Here is a 24,100-nt window from a genome sequence, read left to right as displayed (position 1 = left end):
GAGAACAATGCACACTATTTTCAGCTCGCCAAGGAGAGTGAATCAAATGCAAGAGCCCAGTCTTTCAAAAACAATCCTTCAGATGATTCATCTGCAGAAGCCTGGCTGGAACACCCTGCATGGCCTGACACCATCGCCTTGCCTCTCTGTGGGAGCTGAGGCAAAGTCCCCACCACACAGCCAGGCACGTAATTAAGAGACTGGGCCTAAAAGGGAAATCTTGTAGATGTCATGTTTGTCAGAGGAACTCCAAGAACAGGCAGGTTCCAGCCAAGGGGCAAAGGCTTCACTCCAGTAAAGGAAACAACTGGTGACGGAACTTTGGACAAGACTCATTATGTCAAATTTAGCTGCTGGTGCTGGTTAAACTTTGGTTCTTTGTGTCCAAAATAGGACATTTTTATGACAAATTTTATTATCAATTATTTACGTTGTGTAAAAAGGCAAGGAAGGAGAGGCAGTGATGTTGTCCTCTACGTAAAAATAAATAAATAAATAAATAAATTGAGTGGCTGCACAGAGCTGTCTTTGAAAAACAGTGATGAGCAGCCCAAGCCAACCAAGGAAACCTCGTGGCTGGTGTTTGCTACAGACCACTCCATCAAGAGGAGGATGCTGATGGAGTGTCCTTGCTTCAGCTACTGAATGTACCATGGCTGCAGGCTCTAGCAACTTGATCTACTGAAACATGCCTGCTCAGTGGCAGAGGGAGTTGGACTAGATGATCTTTAAAATGCCCCTTCTGATTCAAATCCTTCTTTAATTCTATGATTTATCCAAAAAAATAATTTTAGAATTTTTAAAAGAAATTCTAAATGCATTGCCAGAAGTAAAAGCTTGCAAGCAATTGTATTTGCTTTGCACCTCTTTGTACCAAAAAGTTCCACAGGGTAAAGGCTTCACAACTTACTTGTACAAGACTATGATACTCTGGAATGTGATGTTATCTACTGAGAGAGAATTCAGTATGAAGGAAAGTAGGATAAACCTTTTGGTTTAGGAATTTCTCTGAAAAACATAAAGAATGCTAAAATGGGTCATGACATGAGAAGTAATGCTGTGGAAAGAAAATATGTTTTCTGAACACAATGCTAATATTCACATTCTGAAGGGCACTTGCATGTTCAGACTGAAGAAAAGGGACTATTTTATGCATTCAAAGCTCAAATAGAATAAAAACAGTATGTATTTCCTTTGCCTTGCAAATAAGTATTCATCAGGAACAGGAACAGGACCTGGAGGCAATGAATATAATTTACTACCAAGAGGTTATAGATTAAGTAAATAGCAAGGAAGTAAATTTTGCATTAACAGCCACATGGTGTGGTGTATGCATGTCTGAGGGTACACAAGAGAGTGTCTCAAACCCAGAGTCAATTTTCCTGCAGCTGACTCTGGTTCCTTCTCCCATTTCTTCTTCTCCTTGTCCTGCATTTGGGAGAGACCAAATCACCATGCAAAGGTACCTGTGGCCAAAAAAGGGCTGGCATCCCCAGGTGGGAATTAGATGTCAGAATGTAATTCTGCAAACTATTTTCAAGACCCTCATGCTAGTGCAAGTGGTGAGACTGTGGACAGGTTGAAGTTTGAATTGTGTCAGAAAAGCTCTGACAAGAGTGTGCCAGGAAGAAGCTCTGCAGTGATTTGTGCCACAGGGTGATGGAGACCAGCACCAGTGCCAGAACAACACTGAACAGATGAACTGATGTGTTCCACTCTGAAATCTAACAAAGTCAAACCTGGAGAACTCTTTTAGATGCTTTGTTTTTCTTTTTTAATGGGTTTTTGGTGGCGCTGTCCATAATTTTTGCAGAGAGGGAACAGGATTCAGACTATTTATTGTGAGAAATCCTTTGAAATGGAACAAAACTAGCCTTTAAGGAATATCACTGTGCCAAAAGTCATACTTTAATCCACTTGGTGTTTGTACAATGTATTTGTCTGAGGCACTTACATGCCTAAACCGTTATTATCTCAAAAAGTCACAGAGTTTAACACATTTATACTCACAGCATCCGCACGTGGCAGAAAGGGCTGTTATTTCCACCTCCCAATGGAGGAGCAGAGGCACAGTAGCTGTCCCTGAACAGAAACAGGGCACTGCCCCACAGCTGCCCACGATGTCAGGGCTGCTGGCACACTCCCCTGGTTCATGCTGAGCCAGCCACTCTCCTGAGCAGTGCCTGCACACAGAAGGCTCATATATCAAGTCTAATCTCATACCCCTAAAAATTTTCCTCCAAAGATTCTTTCTGGTATTTATTGTTGAGTACAATAAATATTTCAAACACAGGGCTGATAACTAGTTATCTTACTTGTTATTGTCATGTATCCTGGGACATCCAGCACTTTTAGCTCGCTCCTTTGCATGGTGAACAGGGGAGAGTTGGGGAAGAGGCACAAGTGTGACTTTCTTTTTGACCTAGAGTGGACCTGGGCACACTGGGGACTCCCAAATCACCTTGCCTCCACAGAGATCCAGTCACACTGCACTCCCACTGCACAGGGGGAGCACGAATCACAGTCCCCAAAGTTGAGGGAGGTGACAGAGCTGTACCATGTGCTTTGGCACTTTGCTCCTACATCCCCCTATTTGCAATAACCACTTCCACCTACCTGCAGCCTAAAGAAGTGGATATTAAAATTCAGGATCCTGCTGTTCAGCTTCTATCCAGCTTGGGTTTAAGCTGCTGCTTTATAGCTCTCCCTTACCAAGTTTTAATTGATCACTCTTTTTGTTCCCTTCCATTGCCAGTATGATGCCTTTGGGTACACCCACATCTATGCACAGTAGGTGAAATCCCGGCTTTATGTAAGTGGATTTTTAACTTTGGATGTCTTATGCCTGTTGCTTTAGATTTCCACATATCTACGTCACAAGGATAAATAAATCTATGCAATGATGATGGCCATCCCTGGTCATGCTGTTACACTGAGTCACCACACAGCCTGGGTTATGTTCTCCAGAGGTTTCTGCACAGGCATGGATTGGAAGGAGGGATAAAGCCACTGCACAGCTACTGCAGAGCACGGGGTACCCAGGGAAACACTGGAGGTGGTCAGAGCATGCCTGAATATGTTTTACAAAACAGTCAAACAAACCCATTCACTTTTACTCATTCACAGATGGACCACAGTGCTCCTCGGTGGACAAAGCCAGAGACCAGATTCCAGTACTCTAATTTAACAACTTAGTCCTTGAAGACAACACTGACTCAAGACAAAAAACCCAAAACCAAAACAAACAAAAACCCAATTAATCTTACCCAGAATTAATTAGGAAAGTATTCTCTTTCTGTGGGCAAGGAAATTAGAAGACAAAGTGATCCGAGACCACAATGTAAATCAATGACAGAGTAAGACAAGAACTCCAGATTTTCAGATCCCTGTGCTCTAACCACAAAAAACCCTCACAAGACTCTTGAGAGCAGCAGCCTCCCGTTCCTCTTACACATTGCTGGTAAACAGGAGAGAATAAAACACATTTCCATAGATAAAAAGACCTATCCTTTACCCACTCTTCACTGATACATTTTTTAGCTTACAGAAGAATATTACAATTCCTCTACTGGGATATGCTCAGTCTTCCCAGCACATCAGAGACAGTCTAATGAGCACCTACCACTGAGCTGCTGTGTCTGCTTCTACTTTTTGTACCATATGGCTCAGCTTCTTCTTTCCCCTCCTCCTCTTTTGAGCCATGAGCTGTTTCCTCTGCCACTGTCCCTGCAGTTGCAGCAGGAGCCCCTGGCTCCAGGGGCTGTGCCAGCAGCCACGTACCCAAATTTAGAGCTGGACGATCCTTCCTGGCTCATTAACAGCAGAGGGGTGTTTGCAGTGGTCCCTCGTGACAGCAGAGGCACACCATTATGTCATTTGCCTTGCCAGAGGCTGTCACACACCAGCAAAATCAACCAAGCAATAAAATACACCTGGCACCTGCCTCCTGCCTGCACCCCAGGGGTTGTAATGTGCAGACTGGCCTTAGGTGACCCACAGCAGAATATGAAATGAGTAACAAGCTCAGTCCTGTCTGGGATGTCTCTGGAACATCATGGTGCTGCAGTTTTGGAGAGTGGTATGTCCACCTGTGTGACAAGGGAAACTTGTAGCAAAACCCCTTGGGCAGGGAGAACCCCTTGGATGAAGATACACACAAGTGGAGCGGGCTGAGAACAGCCCAGGAAAGCTCAGCCACAGCTGAAAATCTGTTATATGAGTATCACCTGGACACGATTCATACCGTACTCCAGGGAAAAGGATGTTCAGGCCAGAGGGAAGCTCTAGACCTTCAGCTGAACACACAGACAGCAGCTATATCAGTTATTTTGCTATATTTCTTTTCCTCCTCATTTTTTTTGCTTTTGATGTTATGCAAAAAGTTGCCCTTTTTCTTTAAACTTTTGAACACACAGCCATGACTGCACTAGCAAATTTCTTGAGTTAATTCAGCTCAGGTGGGACCAGGATTAAAGGAGGGACTGTTCAAAAGCTCCTCTCTCCAACTTGGTGTGAATTGCTCCTGGCAGCAGCCCTGCCCTCAGGCAGCACTCCTCACTCCTGCTCCATTAAAAAGTAAATGCCAGACACATGAGAGGAACGGTCTTTCCCCAAAATGTTCCCATATGCCGTTTCTAGAAGCTACTGTGCCTCTCCTGACAGTGGTCACATATCAATAGGAAGGAAAGGGACTCCCAACTGCAACCAGGTTAAGCTGTGGGGGGAAAGAGAGTGCAAGATAAAATGCCTTTTCCCAGGAAATTTGCTTTTTAAAATACATTCCATGTGGTGACCCAATCCTCAGTGACAGAGAGCTAACCTACATTTCCCTTGCCACCCTTCAAATAAGGCAAGACAGCACCAATGGGAAGCAAGACCTCTACACAGCAAATCCAGCTGCAAAAAACTTCTGAAAAGAGCAAATTTAAAAGCTTCTGGCAGAGAGTTTTCAGCTCCAAAAAGCAAAATGTCAGAAGCACTTTCTGCAAATGGTCCTGGCCCATCCTTACAGGGAAACAAACCATAATTGCTGTGAAAGACCCTGGGCTGCTGTGAGGGAAATATTCCTGCAGACAAGACTGGTGAGCAACCAGAGGGAGGCAATTTCCTTCTTCTCTGCTCCGTATCACTTAATTAGGGTTACAGTTCTCCTGCCCTGTGGCACTGGGTAACCTTTTGCAGCAGGGTGACCACGAACTTTAGGACTGAGTATATCTAACACCACCATCATGACAAGGAGCTTCATAGTGATGGCAGGATGGATGCTTGGCTCTGTTTCTCCTAATTTTCCTTTTTCTGGAAGTTTCTCCCTTTTTCTGCAGCTGTAGGAGACTCACGGTAGAGTTTTAATGACAAAACCCTCAAGGCAGACAAAAATAGTTGCATGAATTTTAATTTTCTACCTGATTTTTAACATTAAGAAGGCCGAGACCAAGTTTTAGTAATGCTGCCTCTATGCTAATGTAGGTCTTGAAACGGGGATTTCAAATTGTATTTCTCAGTTTTTCATTACAATATACTTTGGAGAGTGGTATCTTCTTTCCTCAGGGACACATGGACATTTAAAGGCTCCACTACGTCTCACTCAGGAATATCTGTGCTCCTTAGAGTATCATCAATTAGGGATGAATTAATTAAAATCAAAGAGTGGTTAAATGCTCTTAATCAATGGAACAATCAGACAGAACAATCACCAAACTCCTCCTAAACATCCTCAGAACTAGTAGAGAAAGCCTTTTACAGCTAAACCAGGATCATGCAGCCCCAACCAGGAATTTTGTCTTGGAGAAGGGAAAAGATGACATAAGTATTTGGATCTCTGAACACCCTTTCCCTCCAATTTAAGAGAAAAAAAATGGCCTTTATAGGCTAAGATATAACCATGTGGCATGAATCAGAACGAAATGAGCACATGTTCTATAAATGCATCAAAGAAAGGCTCCACCAGCAACAGTATTTTCTTTTTCTATAAAATGCTTAAAAAAGTAAAAGTTTGGCTACAGCAGACCTAACTACTGTTTCAGAAAATAAAAGAAAAACACAAAATCCTCCACATTTATTTTCCACTGAACAATTTTCCAGGGAGAATGTTTAAAGCAGAAAACTATGGCAAGAACTTCTGCAGTCCTGCGAAAATAGTTTCTCTAAGAGGAGGTAACCACAATACTGCAAAAGGAAGTCAAAACAGGATTTCAAAAAGCATTTCCATTAAAAATTCTAGGTTTTGCAGAATCCTGTTTAGGACCCACCCTCACCCCCAGCCCAGCCCCAGAAAACTCTATGAAACTCCCTGGCTTTAAAAATATGCCGTGTGTAGAGTTTTTGGGGCAAGCATGGACAAAATGTAAAGCCAAGATATCTTTTCTTTCAGCGTGAATATGAATGGGGTGATAATCCTTCATCCTCACCTGCTTAATGGGTTCTTCTTCTAGAATTGGTGAGATTCTGGATAATACAACGCAAATATAACTGCAGGTTAAGCCAACACTGACTCTGGAGTCACAGACTCCTGACCAGAGTAACCCAGCTGACTACACAACCTAGAACAGAGGTTGCAGCTGAGCTATAAGCATGCTTAGGAGACTGAGCCTAATTTTTTGCCTCAAAAATCATTAAATGTCTTCTGGAACACACTGACGTGTAACACTCACCAGCCTCCCACTGTCCCCTTCACCACAGTCTGTACAACCTCCCTCCAGAAGCAAACTTTTAATAATGTTTTCCATGTAAAAGAATAGACTTGTGAACACCCACGTTAATTCTGCATCCTGCTTCAATGCCACGTTATTTCACTTCAAAGCTTCCCAGGTTGTTATGAAAGTCCTTTTCTGTTTAAATGAGTGTAACCATTTAATCAGAATGCCCCCACCTCGTGCCTGAGAGGGATCCTACCGTATCACAATGAATTCTCACACTGTGGCGTATGTGGATTTAACATTTATTATATGCTTTGCTGCAAAGTGCCTTCCTCCTGAATTAAACACCAGCTATTTAATTGATTTCAGTGCACCGCAGTGTAAATCATCAGGTACCGAGAGCGGCAGAACCAAATCTAAAAGACTCATTCAGTGACTACGTGAACACCAAGTAACCAGCAATGAAACTTCTGGGCAAAGCATGAAAGGAAGGAGACGGTTATCCAAAGCCAACAAAATCGAAAGAAAATTGTTATGGCTCCAAATAGCCACCCTCCTGCTGTCTGGAGAGAAAAGCCTCGCTCCTACTCTCAGGGGAGCAGTGATATTATACAGGATTACTGGCAGACATACATATTGCTGCCCCATGAATGGCCTATACCAGACCAAGCTATACAACATAGGTACATACACCCCCAAGCCCTAAATGGGGATTGAGTGTGGCAACTTCTGGTGGGCTGAAGGAATAAACTCAAGTTGATGCTGCCAAATTCTATTGTTGTAAAAAAACCCGCTCAAGGCACATGCTGTTATCCTAAGGATTTGGTACTGGCCCTTGCTGTGGAGCAGACATTACATCAAATAACCCTCAGAAAGTATTTGTTCATTGTAATCACCAGCATAGAAAAACAAGCAGATTTATGAGGTCTTCAAATCTTACTGTAACTTTAAAGATTAATACATTAGAACAAGCTTTATTTTGAATTTCAGCCAAAACTCTTGTTTTCCTGATTGACAACAGCAGCTTCGCAACAATAGCTATCTTAAAGAAAAAAAAAATCCATTTTCATCTGAACTGTTCACATTTCTGTAAAAGGAAACATTACAATGCTGTCTGCTCAGTTAAAATGAGAAAATGTTTCTCCATTACCTCTTTATTCTCAAGGCTACAGGGAAGAAAAGATAATCACTCTCCATCAGGTGTAGAATGGCACTTTGAAAAAAGCCCAACCCTCAATGTTGCCTTGCTAATGAGTCCTTACTGGGATGCTTTGACTAAGGTAACAATAGTAAGTGCAAGCTGTGGAACAAGGATGTTTACAATTGTCTACACTTGTTGAAGGTGACAAAACATTGTAAGTGAGTTCGGAAATCGTCATGAGTCTTTCACAGTCCCCAAGATGAAGAAGATTCTCACCGTTCATCTGTTGCTAAAGGGACTCTCAAATGCTACCCACAGCTGAAGCTTTTCCATGTAAAACAGCACAAGGAAGCAACAGGACTGCTGCTCAGTGCCATTCCCAGGAAAAGGTGCTGTGTTTGGAGAAGACATGGGGACTAGGAGTTACCAAAAGTCCTGCCCATAGCCAGAAAAAAAAAAAAAAGAAAGAAAAAACGAAGTGCTGAGGACAGCTAGGACTAGCCAATGAACCCATTCACACTTCAGGATCACACACAATCCAAACAGTTACAGGTGTCTAAAAGCCATTCTGGTGGTGAGTCTGTGGTCTATTAATCTGTTCCCAACAAATCTGCCCATGTCCTTATCTCTACTCTGACATTAATCTTTCCTAGTCTGCTTGCAACCTCTCAGCCACTGAAAAAGGGGAGATACTCCTTCATATTGAACACTCACCATCATAACCCAACTGATGTAGTAATCTTTTTTTCCACAAAGGAAAATATGTGAAATTGATGCCGGATTAATAACTGCTACCGAGTTCCCAGGGGCATGATGCCAAGAGCTAGTTGATGATGTGGTCAGCAGCTTGCAAACCTCTAATGGGAAAGTACTAAAGTACACTGAGATTAACTCCTTTAGCCTTTTCAATATGCCTTCAGAGATTTTGATCTGGCATAATTTTTTTATCTATACTGATAGAACATGCTCTGACTGCTTTAAGCACTAGAAACAGGCTGGAAGCAAAACTTGTGTTGCCCATGGCCCAAATAATAAGGGCAGTTTCAAAATCCTGCACCCCAGCTCTGCAGTTGGGGCCCATGTGTGCAATATGGGCATGTTGAAGGCTGTGATGGGCCCAGGATTCATTTTCCTGAGCGCTTCTCCCACGGTCACGGTCTGATGCTGCCAGTCGTGTCACACATGCTCAACCCTGTTGCTGCTGGTCCACTTTGCTTTCCACGTTCACCAGCTGGATCCAGCCCTGGAGAGCTGTGCCTTCTATACAGCACACTCCCCTCAGTTCAAAAAACTTTTGTCCATAGAAGCAGCAAATTACTTTTTTCAACACATAGTGTAGTTATTGCTATATGTTGTTCCACTGCAGACTCACAAATGTTGCTTTGCCCAAATCCCTGATGTGGGGTTCACTCCATAAGCTGTGAGGAAATGAAGCTTGCCTAACTAGAGCCCCTAAGTCTCTGCTTAGTTGAGTCAAAATCCAAGCAAATCTCCCTTGACACCTCTCAGGCTCCTTCCTGGCTGGGGAGGATGTGCATCAGCCTCCCTGGTGCTGTACTTCTTACATAGCATTTGTATGCTATGCAAAAAGCCCCACCAAAACCAAGTGAACAATTTATTCAGTAAGTGATTAATATAAAATTCATGTGTATTTGCTTGACCAGGAATTGGGAACAGGTCTTTCCATGGCCCATCCATTAAGTGTCCTAGCCAATAAACCCCATGAGACCCATCTGCCACATAAATCTACTACACATCTTATTCCTGAGGGGCACACAAGGAGGTGCAGGAAGCATGGGATGCAAGGCTTTTGACACATACCCAGTGTATTTTCAATGGATGTCAGGCATTAATTTGGGCTGAGCATTTTGAGACACTCATCCAAACCAGGAATACTGGAAATAAAGAAGGACAGAGTTTGTGGGTGTGCAGCTGATGCCCCATCCTGTACCGTGAAACAAACTGAATCCCCTGGCACATGGTCATCAGCTCCAGTGTTCTTCATTAATGGTGGTATTTCTCTAGTTACCATTACTGTCATTACTAATAATGACAACAAACACACCATCTGCAGAGAAAAGTGACGCTGAGGGGCTTCTCTCAGATGCTTGGACGAAAGTGTTTTCTGCTGCTGAAGAACACAGTATGCTTTTATCATTCACTTGGTGAGGCACTGGAACAGGTTGTTCAGAGAAGCTGTGGATGCTCCATCCCTGAAAGTGTTCAAGGCCAGGTTGGACAGGGCTTCGAGGAACCTGGTCTAGTGGAAGGTGTCCCTGCCCATGGTTGGCGGTTGGAACTAAGTGATCATCAAGGTCCCTTCCAAGCCAAGCCATTCTATGATTCCGTGATATAAATTCCACTGTGAGAGCAGAGATAATTCCTTCTGTCTTTTGCACCCGGCGAGTATGGGAATAAACCTCATCTAAGGAACGTGGTGTGGCAGATCTGTGTTTTGCTTTAATTAGCATCCTGATAGCGGCTTGGCGTGCGGGATTGCTGTTTTGTAACACAGTGAGTCCTTGCAGGACTCCTTCAGAGACCTGGCAAACATGGCACTTCCTTCCATTGTCTGTTGTTTTTCTTGGAGGCTGAATATTTTCATTGAAATGTCACTTACATACCCTGTCCATGCTTGGCTGCTCTCGGAGTGCTTTCAAGCATTGGGCTCTCAAAAAACAAAGGGAATTCAGCACTTAATCGCAGCTCAGCACTCCACTTACTTATTAGCAAAACATGGAGTTGAAAGGCAAAATCCCAGGCAGAGCAATTCCGGTAATAATAAAAACTTCTGCAGATTTTACCACCGGTGGTTACCTGCCTGTTTGAGCTGCCTCCCAAGGTGTTACAGGGTTATGAGGCACCTGTGTCTGGCAGGGGAGAGCTGATAAACAGCAGGAATGGGACACTGGGATTCTGAGCCTGCAAACTTGTGGGCAGGGCTCTCCTCCGAGCGTGACTTGCAGCCGGCAGGAAGGAGCCTCCGTCATCTCGGCTTTTCTGTGAAGGAAATCATCTGAATAATTCAACTGAGTTAAGAGACCAAGCTGGAAAAACCCCAAGGTCAGGGGTTTAGGCTTGGTTTGGGCTGGGCTTTTTTCTGAATTTAAGGAGAAACATTTTGGGGTTGGGTCAACCAGGTTGCTCACCCTAAAGGCTGATTCTCAGTAGAGATGTCAAAGCTTCAAAAGACATCACACAGGGGAAATACCCTGGAGAACCAGAACCAGCAGCCAACAGGATCTGGGTAAAGCAGCCATCCTACTGAGGGGATCAGATGTACTGTTTGGGAGCACAGCTCCCCCAGAGAGGTGGAAAGCTATACCAGGCAGGCATTAGGGTTTTCTCTTTCTTTAACTAGATCCTAATATTAATGGGAATTCCTCTGGATCTGGCAATGTTCTTGACTGTGAAAAAAAAATGCAGTGACACTGCAGAGATGGGCCTTCAGGTTTGATTGTGGCTTGCTGAGCTACATGCTTCTCCAAGAATGCTACAGAAGTTTTGGAGGTGCTTTTTGGACCCATTTTTAGCCTGTTTTCCAAAGGCAGTAAGGCAATGACTCTCTATCCAAGCTTGCCAGCCCTTGGTAATTTCTGACCTCTTGTGTGAGCTTCAACCATCTTTGACAGAAGAGCAGAGATAGCAAAAATACTAAGTTCCTAAACACTTCAAGGAAATACAGATGAATAAAGGAGGACAATGAAATTACTGTCTTAATCGATTTTTAACATGGCCCCATATCCTTTTTGAGAGGCAGCAGCCCCAGCTCCTGTGGCTTTGACTGGTGTAGGTTACAGAAAAATCTCTGGGAAACCAAACTTTGCTGCTTCACGCTTCAGTGCAGGTGAACAATACAGATGAAGTCAGAGTCAAGCCTTGGGAATCTGCTTCGATCTGCCCAGGCAGCGCCTTCAGAAGCAGCGTTTGCAAATGGACACGTAAAACTCAGATGGAAAAGGTGTTTAGATTGGATATTAGGAAAACTTCCTTCACCACAAGGGTTGTCAAGCACTGGCAAATGGTGCCCAGGGAAGTACTGGAGTCACCATCCCTGGAGGTATTTAAGAGATGTGTAGATGTGGCACTTGAGGACATGGTAAGTGCTGGACTTGGCAGTGCTGGTTTAATGGTCGGACTCGATGATCTTAAAGGCCTTTTCCAACCCAAATGATTCCATGTGTTTATGTAAATCCATTTTTATGCAAGATTTTCCAGGACACAGAAAATGAATCATCAATACTCAAAGAGGCTGATTATGCCTGACAACACTAACCACAACAGATTATCAAGATCTTTCCCATGTGAAATAAGGCAGATTGATTAGGAGATACAGTAGGGTAATTCTTACCAAGTGGCAACAATAGCAACGAAAAATCCTGGTACTGCTCATTAACAGAGCTTATTATTCTACCAAAATACAGTTTCATAAAACTTCTATTTCTGAAAGCAGGATATTTCCCCCTGACTTTTACAACATCCTCTGGGTAATCTCAGCATACAGAAGGAATGAAACTTTCAGAGTTTCATTTTAGTTTTTGTCTTTGTTGCCTGTGTAGGTCTTAACAGTACTTTAGGAAATCCAAGGTTGGGAAGGAGTAGGTGTTTTCTTGGTTGGAAAGCACATCATCCTCATGGAAATAAAACAAATGTTCTACAGCACTTTTCTATATTGCCTGCAAAATTTTAGCAGAATCATCAGAGGACAGGCAGCAATTGTCCTACATCTGTACTCTGCTTTGCAGCTACACCCCTAACTCCACCTCATACCAAAGCTGAGCAATACTGCTTGGAGTGAGAGGCAGCAAGGGATTGTCCACAACCTTGCCAAAATTAGAGGCACTGGGTTGGAATATCTTGCACTTTAGGAAAACAAATAAAGAAAAAATAGTCCAGCCCTTTCTAAGTGACAGGATAACACTTTGAGACTGCATATGAAATTCTGAGTTGTCAAATCTGGGGATCTCCAGCCTGCATTTCTGGTGTACCTTGGTCTTACCTCTCGGTTTGAACAGTTCTGTGATGGCTTGTATACAATGTATGTGAAAAGAAGGTGGTGAAACCAAAGCCAGAGATCTCATCTCCCCATGGACATGCCAGGAAACATACAGGACAGAGTCACCAACAGCTAGGTAATCCTGGGAAGAGCTCCCAGGGGGCCTGGCAGGAACAAATTAAGTGTCAAATACACATGGACAGCTGCCTCTTAAACTCCCTTCCTTCCAGCTCCAGCACAGACACTGAGACCTTTACTTGCCCATATGTTTGACAGAATAAACGAGGTGTGATATTTATCCTCCAAGCTGGCCTGCTAACAAGCATGACTTTCATGGAAAAGCAGATGTACCCAAGGACAAACATAAACAGAGAGGCTTGGTCTACCTCCAAAAGCCTTCTCCCACAGAGGTGCTGCGAGATGCTCAAGGACTATAATGTGGATTTTCCACAACATAGCAAGGAGTGCTCTAAAGGTTGGTAATGAAAATGCTGTCCATGACACAAAATAACCATTGGAAACTATTAGCTCGAGTTCACTTAGCAAGCGAGGACCCAGGTAGAAGGTCATATGGATTTGAGATTTGCTGTGCCCATAACACTGACCTTTGAGTGGCCCTGATTTTACCCACCCTTTTTTTCCATTCTGAATGCTGCTTCCTGAAAGCTGCTTGATCAGAACCTTTCTGCTTCATTTCAGAACCCAAGTTTTAAATGTAGGCAACTGTTGTGTTGTTCAGGAGAAATACACAAAAATGAGAAGATAAAAAACCCACAAGGAATCTAATAATAAATAGGGCAGAAATGTAAACAAATAGATACTTCATGCTGTGCAGTGGTTCACAGCTATTGTATCAACAAGTTAGTGTTACCTTGGAAACCAGAAATTATCTGTACATGCCTTCTCCCAGACAGGAATCCATGAAAGGAGGCATGCAGAATGGATTTTGAGCCTTCTGGACTTTGCAGAGTTGCTGCCCAACTGTTGATGCCAACTGATCCCAAACTCAACTACTGATGAAAGTTCAGAGGTCGCACTTCATGCAACACCCACAGCGATGAGAGTGAGCCCCTGGCATTCTTGTCCTCTCCACCTGGGGATAACACAGCCCTTTCCCAAGAACTTGCAGAAAGGTTATTCCCTGCATTCTATTCAGTGCTCTCTGTCTACCTTGTAACACAAGGCACAGCTCTTTGTTAGGGCTGGGGATTGCTCAGAGCAGCCACCCCAAAGGCTGCTGATGGGTTTCCAGCTGGGCATCTCATCCTGGTGGGCATCAGTGAACCTCTGTCCCTCTGGAATAGCCAAATGCTTGGCCCTTGGAAGACTAGTTAGCTGGGTTTACAAGCACAGCTATAACAGAAAGGATAATTCCCTAGTCAGCGTTGAACTGTGAGCAAGCAGAAATTTATACCAAGATATATTTTCAGTGTCACCTGTGACTACAGAACTACATTTCAGATAACCCAAAGATCTGGATGTAAGGAATTTATAAAAGTGAAAGTTACACTACACTGAACAAGCTAATAAGAAGGAATAATACCGGTATTTTTTTTCCTAAAGAGATTAAACAAAACTAAGGCTTTGTAAAACAACTGATCACAAAACCAGTACTTCCCACAATCCAGCTGGTTTGTTGGAATACGTACAACACTGGTGTTCCTGTACAAGTCTTTTTGTAGTGCTCTGAACTGAAACACAGGGCTACAAAAACCGTATTCTTCCCACACTGCCAGTAGAACAACTTCTGATGACATTGCCATGCCTGGATGTTACCAATAGATAAGGGACCAGTACAGTCCCCAGCTTTCCCTGGGGTATTTAACCCCAGAACTTCCTCTATCAAATGCTGTCAGGTTTCCTTATGCTATGTGTGGCTTTTCCCAGCTATAATTTACTCTTCTGCCCTGTCTGTCTGTTCTGATCTTGTTTGATGTGATCTCACAATTGAATAAGAGAGAGGTTAGAGCTGGTGTACGATGAAATTTTAACTTCAAATCACGGTTTTTAATTGATTTCAGAATGAGGTAAAAATAGAAGCAGCATGAGCATCTGCCTGCCCCTTCCTTCCTTTCTGAGGGGTTGATGTGGCAGGAGGACAGGGTCAGCTACAGAGTATCATGCATGTGATGGGATCCTGATTTTCTCAGGCCCAGAGGGGGAAAATGAAGAAGGAGAGGGGCTCTGGTGAGGGAGATGTGTCAAGGAACTCTACCACTGCTGCTGGGTCAAGGATGATGCTGCCTTGCAAGTGCAGTACTCAGGTACCCATGCACATGGTGGCATCTCGGGTAACCCAAGCTCAGTACAGAGCAGGTACCTGCTGAGACACAGAGGTCTGTTCAGATCCCTTTAACGTCTCCTCTTTGCTCTGGTTTGATTTGGGTGACACTCATCACAAAACCATTTAATTCCCAATTTCACAACAACTCAGCCCGTTATAACTGGAGATTCATTTTTAACCACCCACCAGGGATTTTGCAGTCTGTAGCACGCTAGACAAATACCTCTCATGTACCCCATCTTTTGGGTTAAAGAACAAAACCAGAACAAGAAGAGGTGGCAATTTTGACACAAAAAATTCATTAGGTTCAGTACTTACAACTGCATGACCAGGTACAAATGGTTCGGGCTCTCATAGATGTCTTCCAGGGCAACTATGTTTTCATGCTTGATCCTGAAAAACCACAAGATAAGATAAGATGAAATACTGATTTTAATTTTTTTTTTTTTTTTGCGTGACTGCGAAACCTAAAGCTATTTTTAGTTAGGCACTACTTGTCAGTGTTTTATTCAACATCATAAATTTTTTGCAAGGACATGTAGTGATAGAACAAGGGGTAATGGCTTTAAACTGAAAGAACGTAGGTTTGGATTAGATGTTAGGAATAAATTCTTTACTAGGAGGGTGGTGAGTCACTGGAACAGACTGTCCAGAGAAGCTGTGGATGCTGCATTCCTGGGAGTGTTCAAGGCCACGTTGGATGGGGCTCTGAGTGACCCGATCTAGTGGAAGGTGTCCCTGCCCATGGTAGGGGGATTGGAACTTGATCACATTTAAGGTCCTTCCAACTGAAGTAAATAGCCAGAAGTGCTTCACAGCCCAGATTTCTGTTATTACTCAGAGAAATTTCTTTCAATCCTCTCCAATGGCAAAATGTGTAAGGTTTAAGTATATGAGGCATTAGAGGTTCAGATGAATGAAGATGGTTGGTTGGAGGTTAAATTCTCAGGACGGCTTCGCTGCAGGGTGCAGGGGAGTGATGGAGGCAGGGTGTAGGATGACAGCGAGAAAGCAGGGATTTGACTCTCTGCAGAAGCTGGCACAGGTAGGCAGCAGCCACATGACAGCCCCACACTCCTTCACACCAAATTCACGCAGCTCTGATGTCCAGCCTGGTCCTCGCAGCTGAATTTCCCTGCAGCACTACTAAGCACTGGGTGCTTTCTGTACAACACCCCTAAGCAACCAATGGGTTTTCTATGTCCTCACCATTCCCACCAAGCCTCTTGTCAAAACACTAGCTTCAAAGACAAAAATCAACTCCACAAGCACCCATCTAATTAACCAGTTGAGCAATAACTCTCTGGGTTTGCTCCTTAAATGCTAACAAATAATGTGCAAAGGATACATCCAAGTTGTGCAAACCCTAAAGAGACTGCCAGTACAAGCCCAGGGGAAGAATATTAATTACACCAACTGCAGACAATCATTTCAAGAGAAAGATGGAAAATGCTAAGCAGAGGCCACTCATTAAGCAAGAGATGGACATGTTCAGAAAGAAAGTAAATGCGCATTGTCAGCAAATCCAAAACTCTCTACATGTTTCTAGGTTCAAGTAGCTTAATTAAGATGCTTAATTGTGTATCAGGGCCTTATCCTCAGTGGTCCCAAGTGTCCTAACATCTGTGTGAGGATGCTGAGAGCAGAAGATCCCCTGCGCCCAGCAGGATCTTTACTGTAAGCACACAGACTAATTTAATTTCCTCTGAATTCACTGGAAAGATTATGACTGACCTGAATTTACACTCATAGTCATCAAAAGCTTATTCATATAACAACCTTCACACACAGGAAATTTAACATCAACAATAAGCAAACTCAAATAAAATGCACTACAGGATGTTAGAGTAACAAATACACGACTTGGCTATTCACTCCACCTAAATATCTGGAAAATCCCATGATATTTTAGCGAAATTTCCTGGTAGATTGCATTGCAAATTAAATTCTTAGTATTTGCAACAGGAAAACAATACACCTCCCACCTGGCTTTACACAGCACATGTGTTTGGAAGTGTTTATTTTGTTTATTTGTGCAGGTCTAGTGCCTGGTCCCTTAAGGGTTAGGTAGGGCAAGGGCAGGTTTGCCTTGTTTAGGTTAGTTGAAGGTACATCACAAATGACATTTCCAGCAATTAGTCACTTTTACTGAAAATTATTACATTATCCATTTTCCTTTACCCACATGCACATTCACATGATCATCTGTGTTCCTCCTACCACCACCATCAAGGCAGTTTAACACAAACAATCTGCCACAGTGTTATCTGGCTTAAAGCCCCCAACTTAGCGGTATGGTTTTTACCTTGCCTGTATTAACGCTTTGCATTTCTATTTTTGAGAACCTCAGAGGTTCCCCAAACCAGCCAGAACCCTCTGAGGCAGCTGCAGCAACCCCTGACCGTGACACACGTGGCCAACGGGTGGGTTACCCGCAGAGGGAACAGCCAGGGAGGCAGAGGCCAGAGGGGAGCTCATCAGACATGCAACGCCACGCACCGAGGGCTGCGGCGAGACCCTCTCCCCTTCCTGATTTGCAAACCAAATGGGCACTGCACCACTGTGCTCTCAGAAGGCAGATAAACTTGCTCAGTGCTAGGGGGGAAAAAAAAGGTTTGGTCCCACCACTGCAGAGTCCTCTGTATAGAGCCAATCTGTGAAATCAGATGCGGGATGTGAGTATGTGGGATCCAGCAAGTATAAACTAGAAGAAGGCAGCAGAAGAAGCTGAATCACCCCCAAAGTACACAGAGGGCAATGTCTCATAGGGATGAAGGCATTTGGAAGAAGATACCCCTTTGGGAGGTGATATCTGTGCACACCATGCTGGTGGCTGCTGCACTCAAGGGGCTTGCTGAGATGGAGAGAGAAGTTTTTCTCCACTTTCTCTCAACCTCCCCAAGACCAGCAAGGCCTTAATTGTGGTGTTACACCGTGTTTAATATCCCTGGTGAAGTGCATGTCACACACCTGCAAATGAAACCACTTGTCCTGCGCAGCATTTCTCTGCTCGGACAAACTTTCAAATGGCAAGCTATCAAAAGGAAAAAGGAATTAAAAATTAAAGAAAAACCCAGCAACGTGGAAATCTCTCAGGGTGAAACCCACAGGTCAGATGAAGCTGTGGGGGGGTGTGTTCCTGAAGCTGGACCGGAGCAGCCGTGGGCTTCCCAGCAGAGGTCACTGCCCAGCTGCAGCTCCTCTGCCTCTCACTCCAGAAATTCACACAGAAATTTGTGTGGTCCTTTCTTCACTTTAAAGCACGGGCAAGCGGTCGCTTACAGCCTGGATGCACAGTAATTAACGCCGAACACTGTTCATTTGAATAGCACCCTGGGGTTTGGGAAGCTGGGCGTGGGTAGCATCACATTGTTTTGTTGATACCCCAAAGGCTAACGGGGATGGGGCAAATTTGTCCCACTCCTCTGCAAGCAGATCATCAGTGCCAGATGCACAGGTAACAGCCAGGTACACACTTCAGGCTTGCACGGATGTTTGGGTACATCGAGAGCCAAGGAAAGCACTGTGCAGTGGCAGCTACTTGATGGTCACGGATCAGGAGGGATTTGAGAATGGGTTAATTAACTCCACTTTTATCCCCACCAGGAGCACCGAGTGAATCTCAAAGGTTCAGAGGATTCATTCTGCTAAGCCTCCAAATGCCTGCACGCAGCCTGCCCGGTGAGCTCGCCCAGCAGAAATACTCACCAGGCTGTCTGATCTCCTCGAGACCTGACAGGATTTATTTTTTTAAAAGGTGCTGCTCTCACTTTACAAAAGAGGAAGCACCATGAAGAAAAACTTGAAGATTTCTCACGAGATGAGGGAGCAGAGAGGACCAAAAATCCAGATCCCTCAATCCCACAGTATTATCTTAACCAATGGGCCATACTATTGCCACCCCTTCTCCTTCCCATCTCAGAGAGACAACATTAACCCCACTTGTTTGTTGCCTTTTCCTTCATTCTGTCCTCCCTGTCCATACTCCTCTCTTTCCCAAGGTGTGGCTCCCACACTGTAACTGATAAATGTGCCCTGGATTAACTTCACACAAAGCAACACATTGATGGCATTGAAATACATGATGGTACAATTATGGCTGTAGCAGAGGGGACATGGGCATGCACCCATTAATTGTTTCCAAAGAAATAAAAAAAGCCCTGAAAGTGAACATCAAAGCGTGGTCTTGGGTAAAGTAATTTAGATCAGACTACGCAAATTATTATGAACAAGGAAACACACAGCTAAGGAAAATTGCCCTTACCACCCTTTTAACCTCCCTTTCATCATAATTGCTATTTTTCCTCCCCCTCCCCCCCCCTTCCTGGAAAACCCCATGTGCTGCTTGCATCTTCCACACCCTGATTTGTCCCCACAAATCCCTCTGGCTGTGACACAAAGGGCACATGTCACCTTCAGCCACCACTGCTTTGTTCATTTTCAGGAATATTCTGAGACCATTAGACGGAAAGAAGAAGCCTAGAAATAAAAATACAAATAAAGAGAGGCTAATGCATTTTTTACATTCTGGACTCTTCACCCTACAAGGCCCATGGGATGCTGCAATCCAGGGGAAAAAGAAGAGGAAAGCAAATCAAGGAGTGAGAATCAGGGAAATTTAAGTTTACACAAAAACATGAAGAGGGACTAACCCTGGTAGGAAACTATGAAAATAAAGGCTGTGTTCCCCATGTTCAGAACAGCCCTGGTTTGGAAGCTGTGCCTCAGGCAGACACAAACCACGGGGCTCGATGCAACCATGCAAAATTATCAGGCTTCCCCTCCAGCCTCTCAGGTCTGTGATTCTGCCATGTGCTGTTACAGAGGTGTCAACAACACAAATGAATGAAGGTAATGTTGCACTTGAGCAATATTTTAACACGTTACTAGCCAAGCCTTAAAGGAGCAAACTAAGCTGTGCAACCAAGGACTTCAAGAGGCTTTTCTGGGCACGGCAGCTGTGCAAACAAGGGCTGATGAAAGAGTGATTGATCTGTGGCAGAGCCCCAAGCACAGACTGGTCCCTTTGATTGCTGTGGAGCCATTGCACAAGAGCATTTATAGGGAAATTGTCACTTTCTTCTGATTGCTACAGCATTCAGAAACACAGAAACGTCCACCTCTGAAGGAGCTGAAACACATCCCCGAAACAAGACCAAACTTGACCAGGAATGGCATTTTCTCCCTGCACAAAAGTTTCCATCACACCAAATGGGGCGTGCTGCAGCCTTGGAGTGGTGATGAATACGTGGCATGGGACCCCAGTGATGCTAAAATCCTTCCTTGCCACTGGCCAGCACAGAGACATCATGTCCTACCCGCTGCCACCAGAAGGGCAGAAGTCCCATAGGTCCAAAACTAGCTCTAATACCCAATACTCACTTCGATATTTGCCAAAAAAAAAAAAAACAAACAAAAAAAACACCAAAAAAACCAACCAACCAAACAAACAAACAAAAAAACAAAACAAAAAACCAAACCCACACCCCAACAAAATCAGTATATTCCATGGGCTTTAGCTGGAGATTGCTTCTAAGAAGCAAAGGATTGAAATTTGGAAGCTGATGTACAATAAGGGAAACTAAATCCTGTAATGACTGAGCTTTCTGTACATCTCTGCCAGTTCCTGACCATCTCAGAGGCCAAAGGGCTGAAATTAAACCCACTGCATACTGCCATGGATCATTAATTAGAAGGGTAGCACTCTGCACATATAAAAGCAGAGAACTCAGACTTTGCTATTGCTTTGGCTGCTGAGCTGCCAGGAGAGCACGTTAAACACACCAGCTATAAACTACAATTGAATCACTTGCATTAACATCTATCATATTTAACACTGAAAACTAGGATCAGCTAGAAGAACACTGCTCAGAAACCTTGGGCAAACAAGACAGCCATTTAAGTAGGGCAGGTTCCCCCCACAACAACTCTTTCCCAAGTCAGTGTTACATTTGCAAGACGTGACATTTAATGCTGCACCTCCGTGAACAGCACGTGTAACGCATAAAATGCCACAAGAAAGCATGAATAATTTTGTGGAAGCCAGAACTAACAAAGCCTGAGTCTGTAAGGATTTGTGGCTTTGAGTAACCAAATGTCTTTGAGAATCAATGTTCTGTTATTTCCACACGTGCCCCGGAGAGAGTTTTACCAGCAGCATGAGGGTTCCTGGGCTTGATGAATTCGCAAGGGAAGTGTTTAAAACACAGTTTCTGCTCTGGATGACCCTGGAAACTTACCTTTGCTCAACTGTTTTATTTGGTTGAAACAAGTAAATAATTTCAGCAGGTATTAGGATAGTCTCACACATGTTCACATGGAGTGATCGTGTCAGATTGCTTCACACTTGAAAGAAAACTACCAAAAAATCTTCAGGATGGCTCAGGATGATGTGAGAACACATGGGAACAAACCAGCCTGCTCCCAAGGGGAAACTGTGGCAAGCCTGACAAGAGAGGAATGGGGTGAGATGGTAGGGGTTGGTATGGGGAAGGAAACTCATGGCTGGAATTACTGGAAATGGCTGGCTGACTGCAGCAGAGCTCTGCCCACCATTCCTGCTCCAGAAAAACCTTCAAATACTGGTGCTGTCCCTGGGACTTGCACTGCCTCACCTCAACGTCATTCTTGTCTTGGGGGACCCAAAACTGAACACAGGATGGGAGGTGCAGCCTCACCAGTGCCGAATACAGAGGGACAATCACTGCCCTGGTCCTGCTGGCTACACTATTGGTCTTTGGGGGCTACAGGATACAAAAGGGAGGGAGGAGAGTGCGGTGCCTCACATCATTCATGTCTGGTTGACTTTCAAGGGTCCAAACTATAAGAGACTAACAGATTCACGTCACCAAGTCAACCACCTCCCCTGAAATGGACACCCTTGCAGACAGAAAGAATACACTTTGGAAGAAAGGTGGAAGGTTTAATGACACTGAAATTAATTTCTGCTATTTCATGTTCCCCACACTGTCATCCCACAGCAGGCATCAAGTAGCTGGCTACAGCAGTGGTGACAGCTTCTGTGGCTACAGAAAGGGCTTTGGTCCCCAGCACCTCAAATCAGCAGTCTTCCTCTCTCTCACTCTCAAACACACATGCAAATAATGTGAAACTTAGAGAAACCTGAGCTTAGACACAGAGGAGAGATGTGAACAAAACCAGGTAGATGTCAGTTGCTTGGCAAAGGTGGCTCTACAGATTTTGCAAAGCCAAAACATCTGCTTTTTCTCTCCTACTACATTTAGATTGCTAGGGCTTTTCTTGAAGTTATGTGTTTAATTTGCTTATTGCAAAGAGCTGGAGGAGATTTTCCGGATTCAGTACTGAATATTCCCTTGAATTAAAAATGAAAGAGAACTCCTATTTATGAGCTGAAACACAGAAATGGTGCTATGTCCCCCGGCCAGACGGTGTTTTTTGACCTCCCCTGATCTCCTACCACCTCGATACCTTTTGTTCCCACCCACACTGCCTTGCTTGATGTAATGACTGGGAAAGGGAGGGCTAATTCCAGCTCAAAGCCAGATGGTTCAGTGCCCATATGTTGACTGCCCAGCCAAATTAGTTAAATCTCTGTGGTTGGAAGGCCAAGGAGTTGAACTTTGCTGTCACGTGTGGGCTTCAAAACACAGACTGCTCACAACACAGAAGGAAATGAATGTTTTTACTAATATCTTTAAGATCTCTATGCTTCTGTCAGGTTAATTTGGTCTGTTTTGGAAAACCTGCTAGAAGAGAAAGACCCTGTATGCCCTAGAAGATGGTACACAAAGGCAAACATGGAGGGATGAGTCACTTCATACACCTTCCCTCAGCTGTGACAGAAGAGGAGACTGTAATAAAAAGCTCCAGTGCTGGTAACAAGCAGCAAGTGGCTCAGAGCAGGTGTTTGAAGGAAGCAGGAACAGCCAAAATTCAGGGGAGAGACACCCACCAAAAGACCTACTTCTATTAAACTTAAAAGGTAGTGATGATTTAAAAATTGATACAGTTTCCAGTTCAGTTTTTTCACTATTTAACTCTTCAATTAGGCATGCAATTCTCTGTATGCAAAGTAATGAGGCAGGATGGGATTTGTCCTGAGCCAGTGTCCAAGCAGGATGCTGAGCAATTCTGCTGTCAGTGCAGCTGCCTCCTCTGGGGCCTACATGGAAAGAGAGAGGAGAAAGGATGGGGAGGTGCCAGGACACTTTGTCTATGCTTATACAACTCGAACTCTCTCCATTTCATTTTTCAGATCCTATCCATCACCTCTGTAACCTCCTCTTACTCAAGAGTGAAGACCTAGTAATCTTCCCAACAATGTCAGTGGCCTTTCTTTCCCAACACTGCAGGCCTTCTGTAACAGATGTACCATGTGCATAAAATATTCCCATGATATTTCACGGTGATAAAGGCAAGTTGGAGACATTCCACAGCTGGAAACCTGAGCTGTATAGTTAAGCAGCTGTAACACTAACTGGCTGTGACAAAACCTACCCACATACACCTCACAGCTTCTGATCCATGCCCTACCTCATGTTGTACTTCCTAGCAGTGTAACTTTTCTGTTCATTCCTCCTGATCCTGTGGGCAGAGACTGGTCTGGCTCCTTCACTGGCAGGGATATTTGCACCAGGGAAGCTTGAAGAAGTTTTGCTCATCTTAAAACTTGGTTCCCTCCTGGGAACAGGAGAGAGTTGTATGAACCTCCTCAGGTCCAGAGCGTGTGTATTTTCCTCCTGGAGGTACTTTCTAACCATCAAGCGTGGTCCAAAACGGGATGCTGGAGGCAGCATCCTGACCATTTCTGAAACAATAGCTGACTCCAGCTGTTGTGCCAGGTGTGCTGAGCCCATCAGGCATGCAAGGAATGATCCCACAGACTTGCTGCTTCCCGGAAACACGAGCTGAGGTTATGCCCCCTTCTGCCTTGTATCCAGATCACAGCATAATTCAGACAAAGGCTGAACTTCTCTGGCACAGATTCATGGTTTTTCACCAAAAAAGTAACAAATAAATATAGGTACTTTGAGAATAAACATGAGTGATCCCTAGATCATATA

At 44.1% G+C, this 24,100-nt stretch overlaps 1 protein-coding gene across 3 annotated transcripts in view; it reads right to left on the bottom strand.

Annotated features, from left to right (window-relative positions):
• Positions 1 to 24,100, bottom strand: part of CAMK1D (calcium/calmodulin dependent protein kinase ID) — a 216,742-nt gene that overhangs the window by 72,002 nt on the left and 120,640 nt on the right. For all 3 annotated transcript variants that reach the window (XM_050324274.1, XM_050324275.1, XM_050324276.1), the window contains exon 3: positions 15,375 to 15,449. In XM_050324274.1, the coding sequence (XP_050180231.1) occupies positions 15,375 to 15,449 (75 nt within the window). The remainder of the gene's footprint in view (positions 1 to 15,374; positions 15,450 to 24,100) is intronic.

This window comes from Myiozetetes cayanensis, unplaced genomic scaffold (assembly GCF_022539395.1).
Source record: "Myiozetetes cayanensis isolate MyiCay16 unplaced genomic scaffold, myiCay2020 scf3, whole genome shotgun sequence".
In the NCBI taxonomy this organism is placed as follows: domain Eukaryota; kingdom Metazoa; phylum Chordata; class Aves; order Passeriformes; family Tyrannidae; genus Myiozetetes; species Myiozetetes cayanensis.
This window is presented reverse-complemented; position numbering and strand designations above follow the sequence as displayed.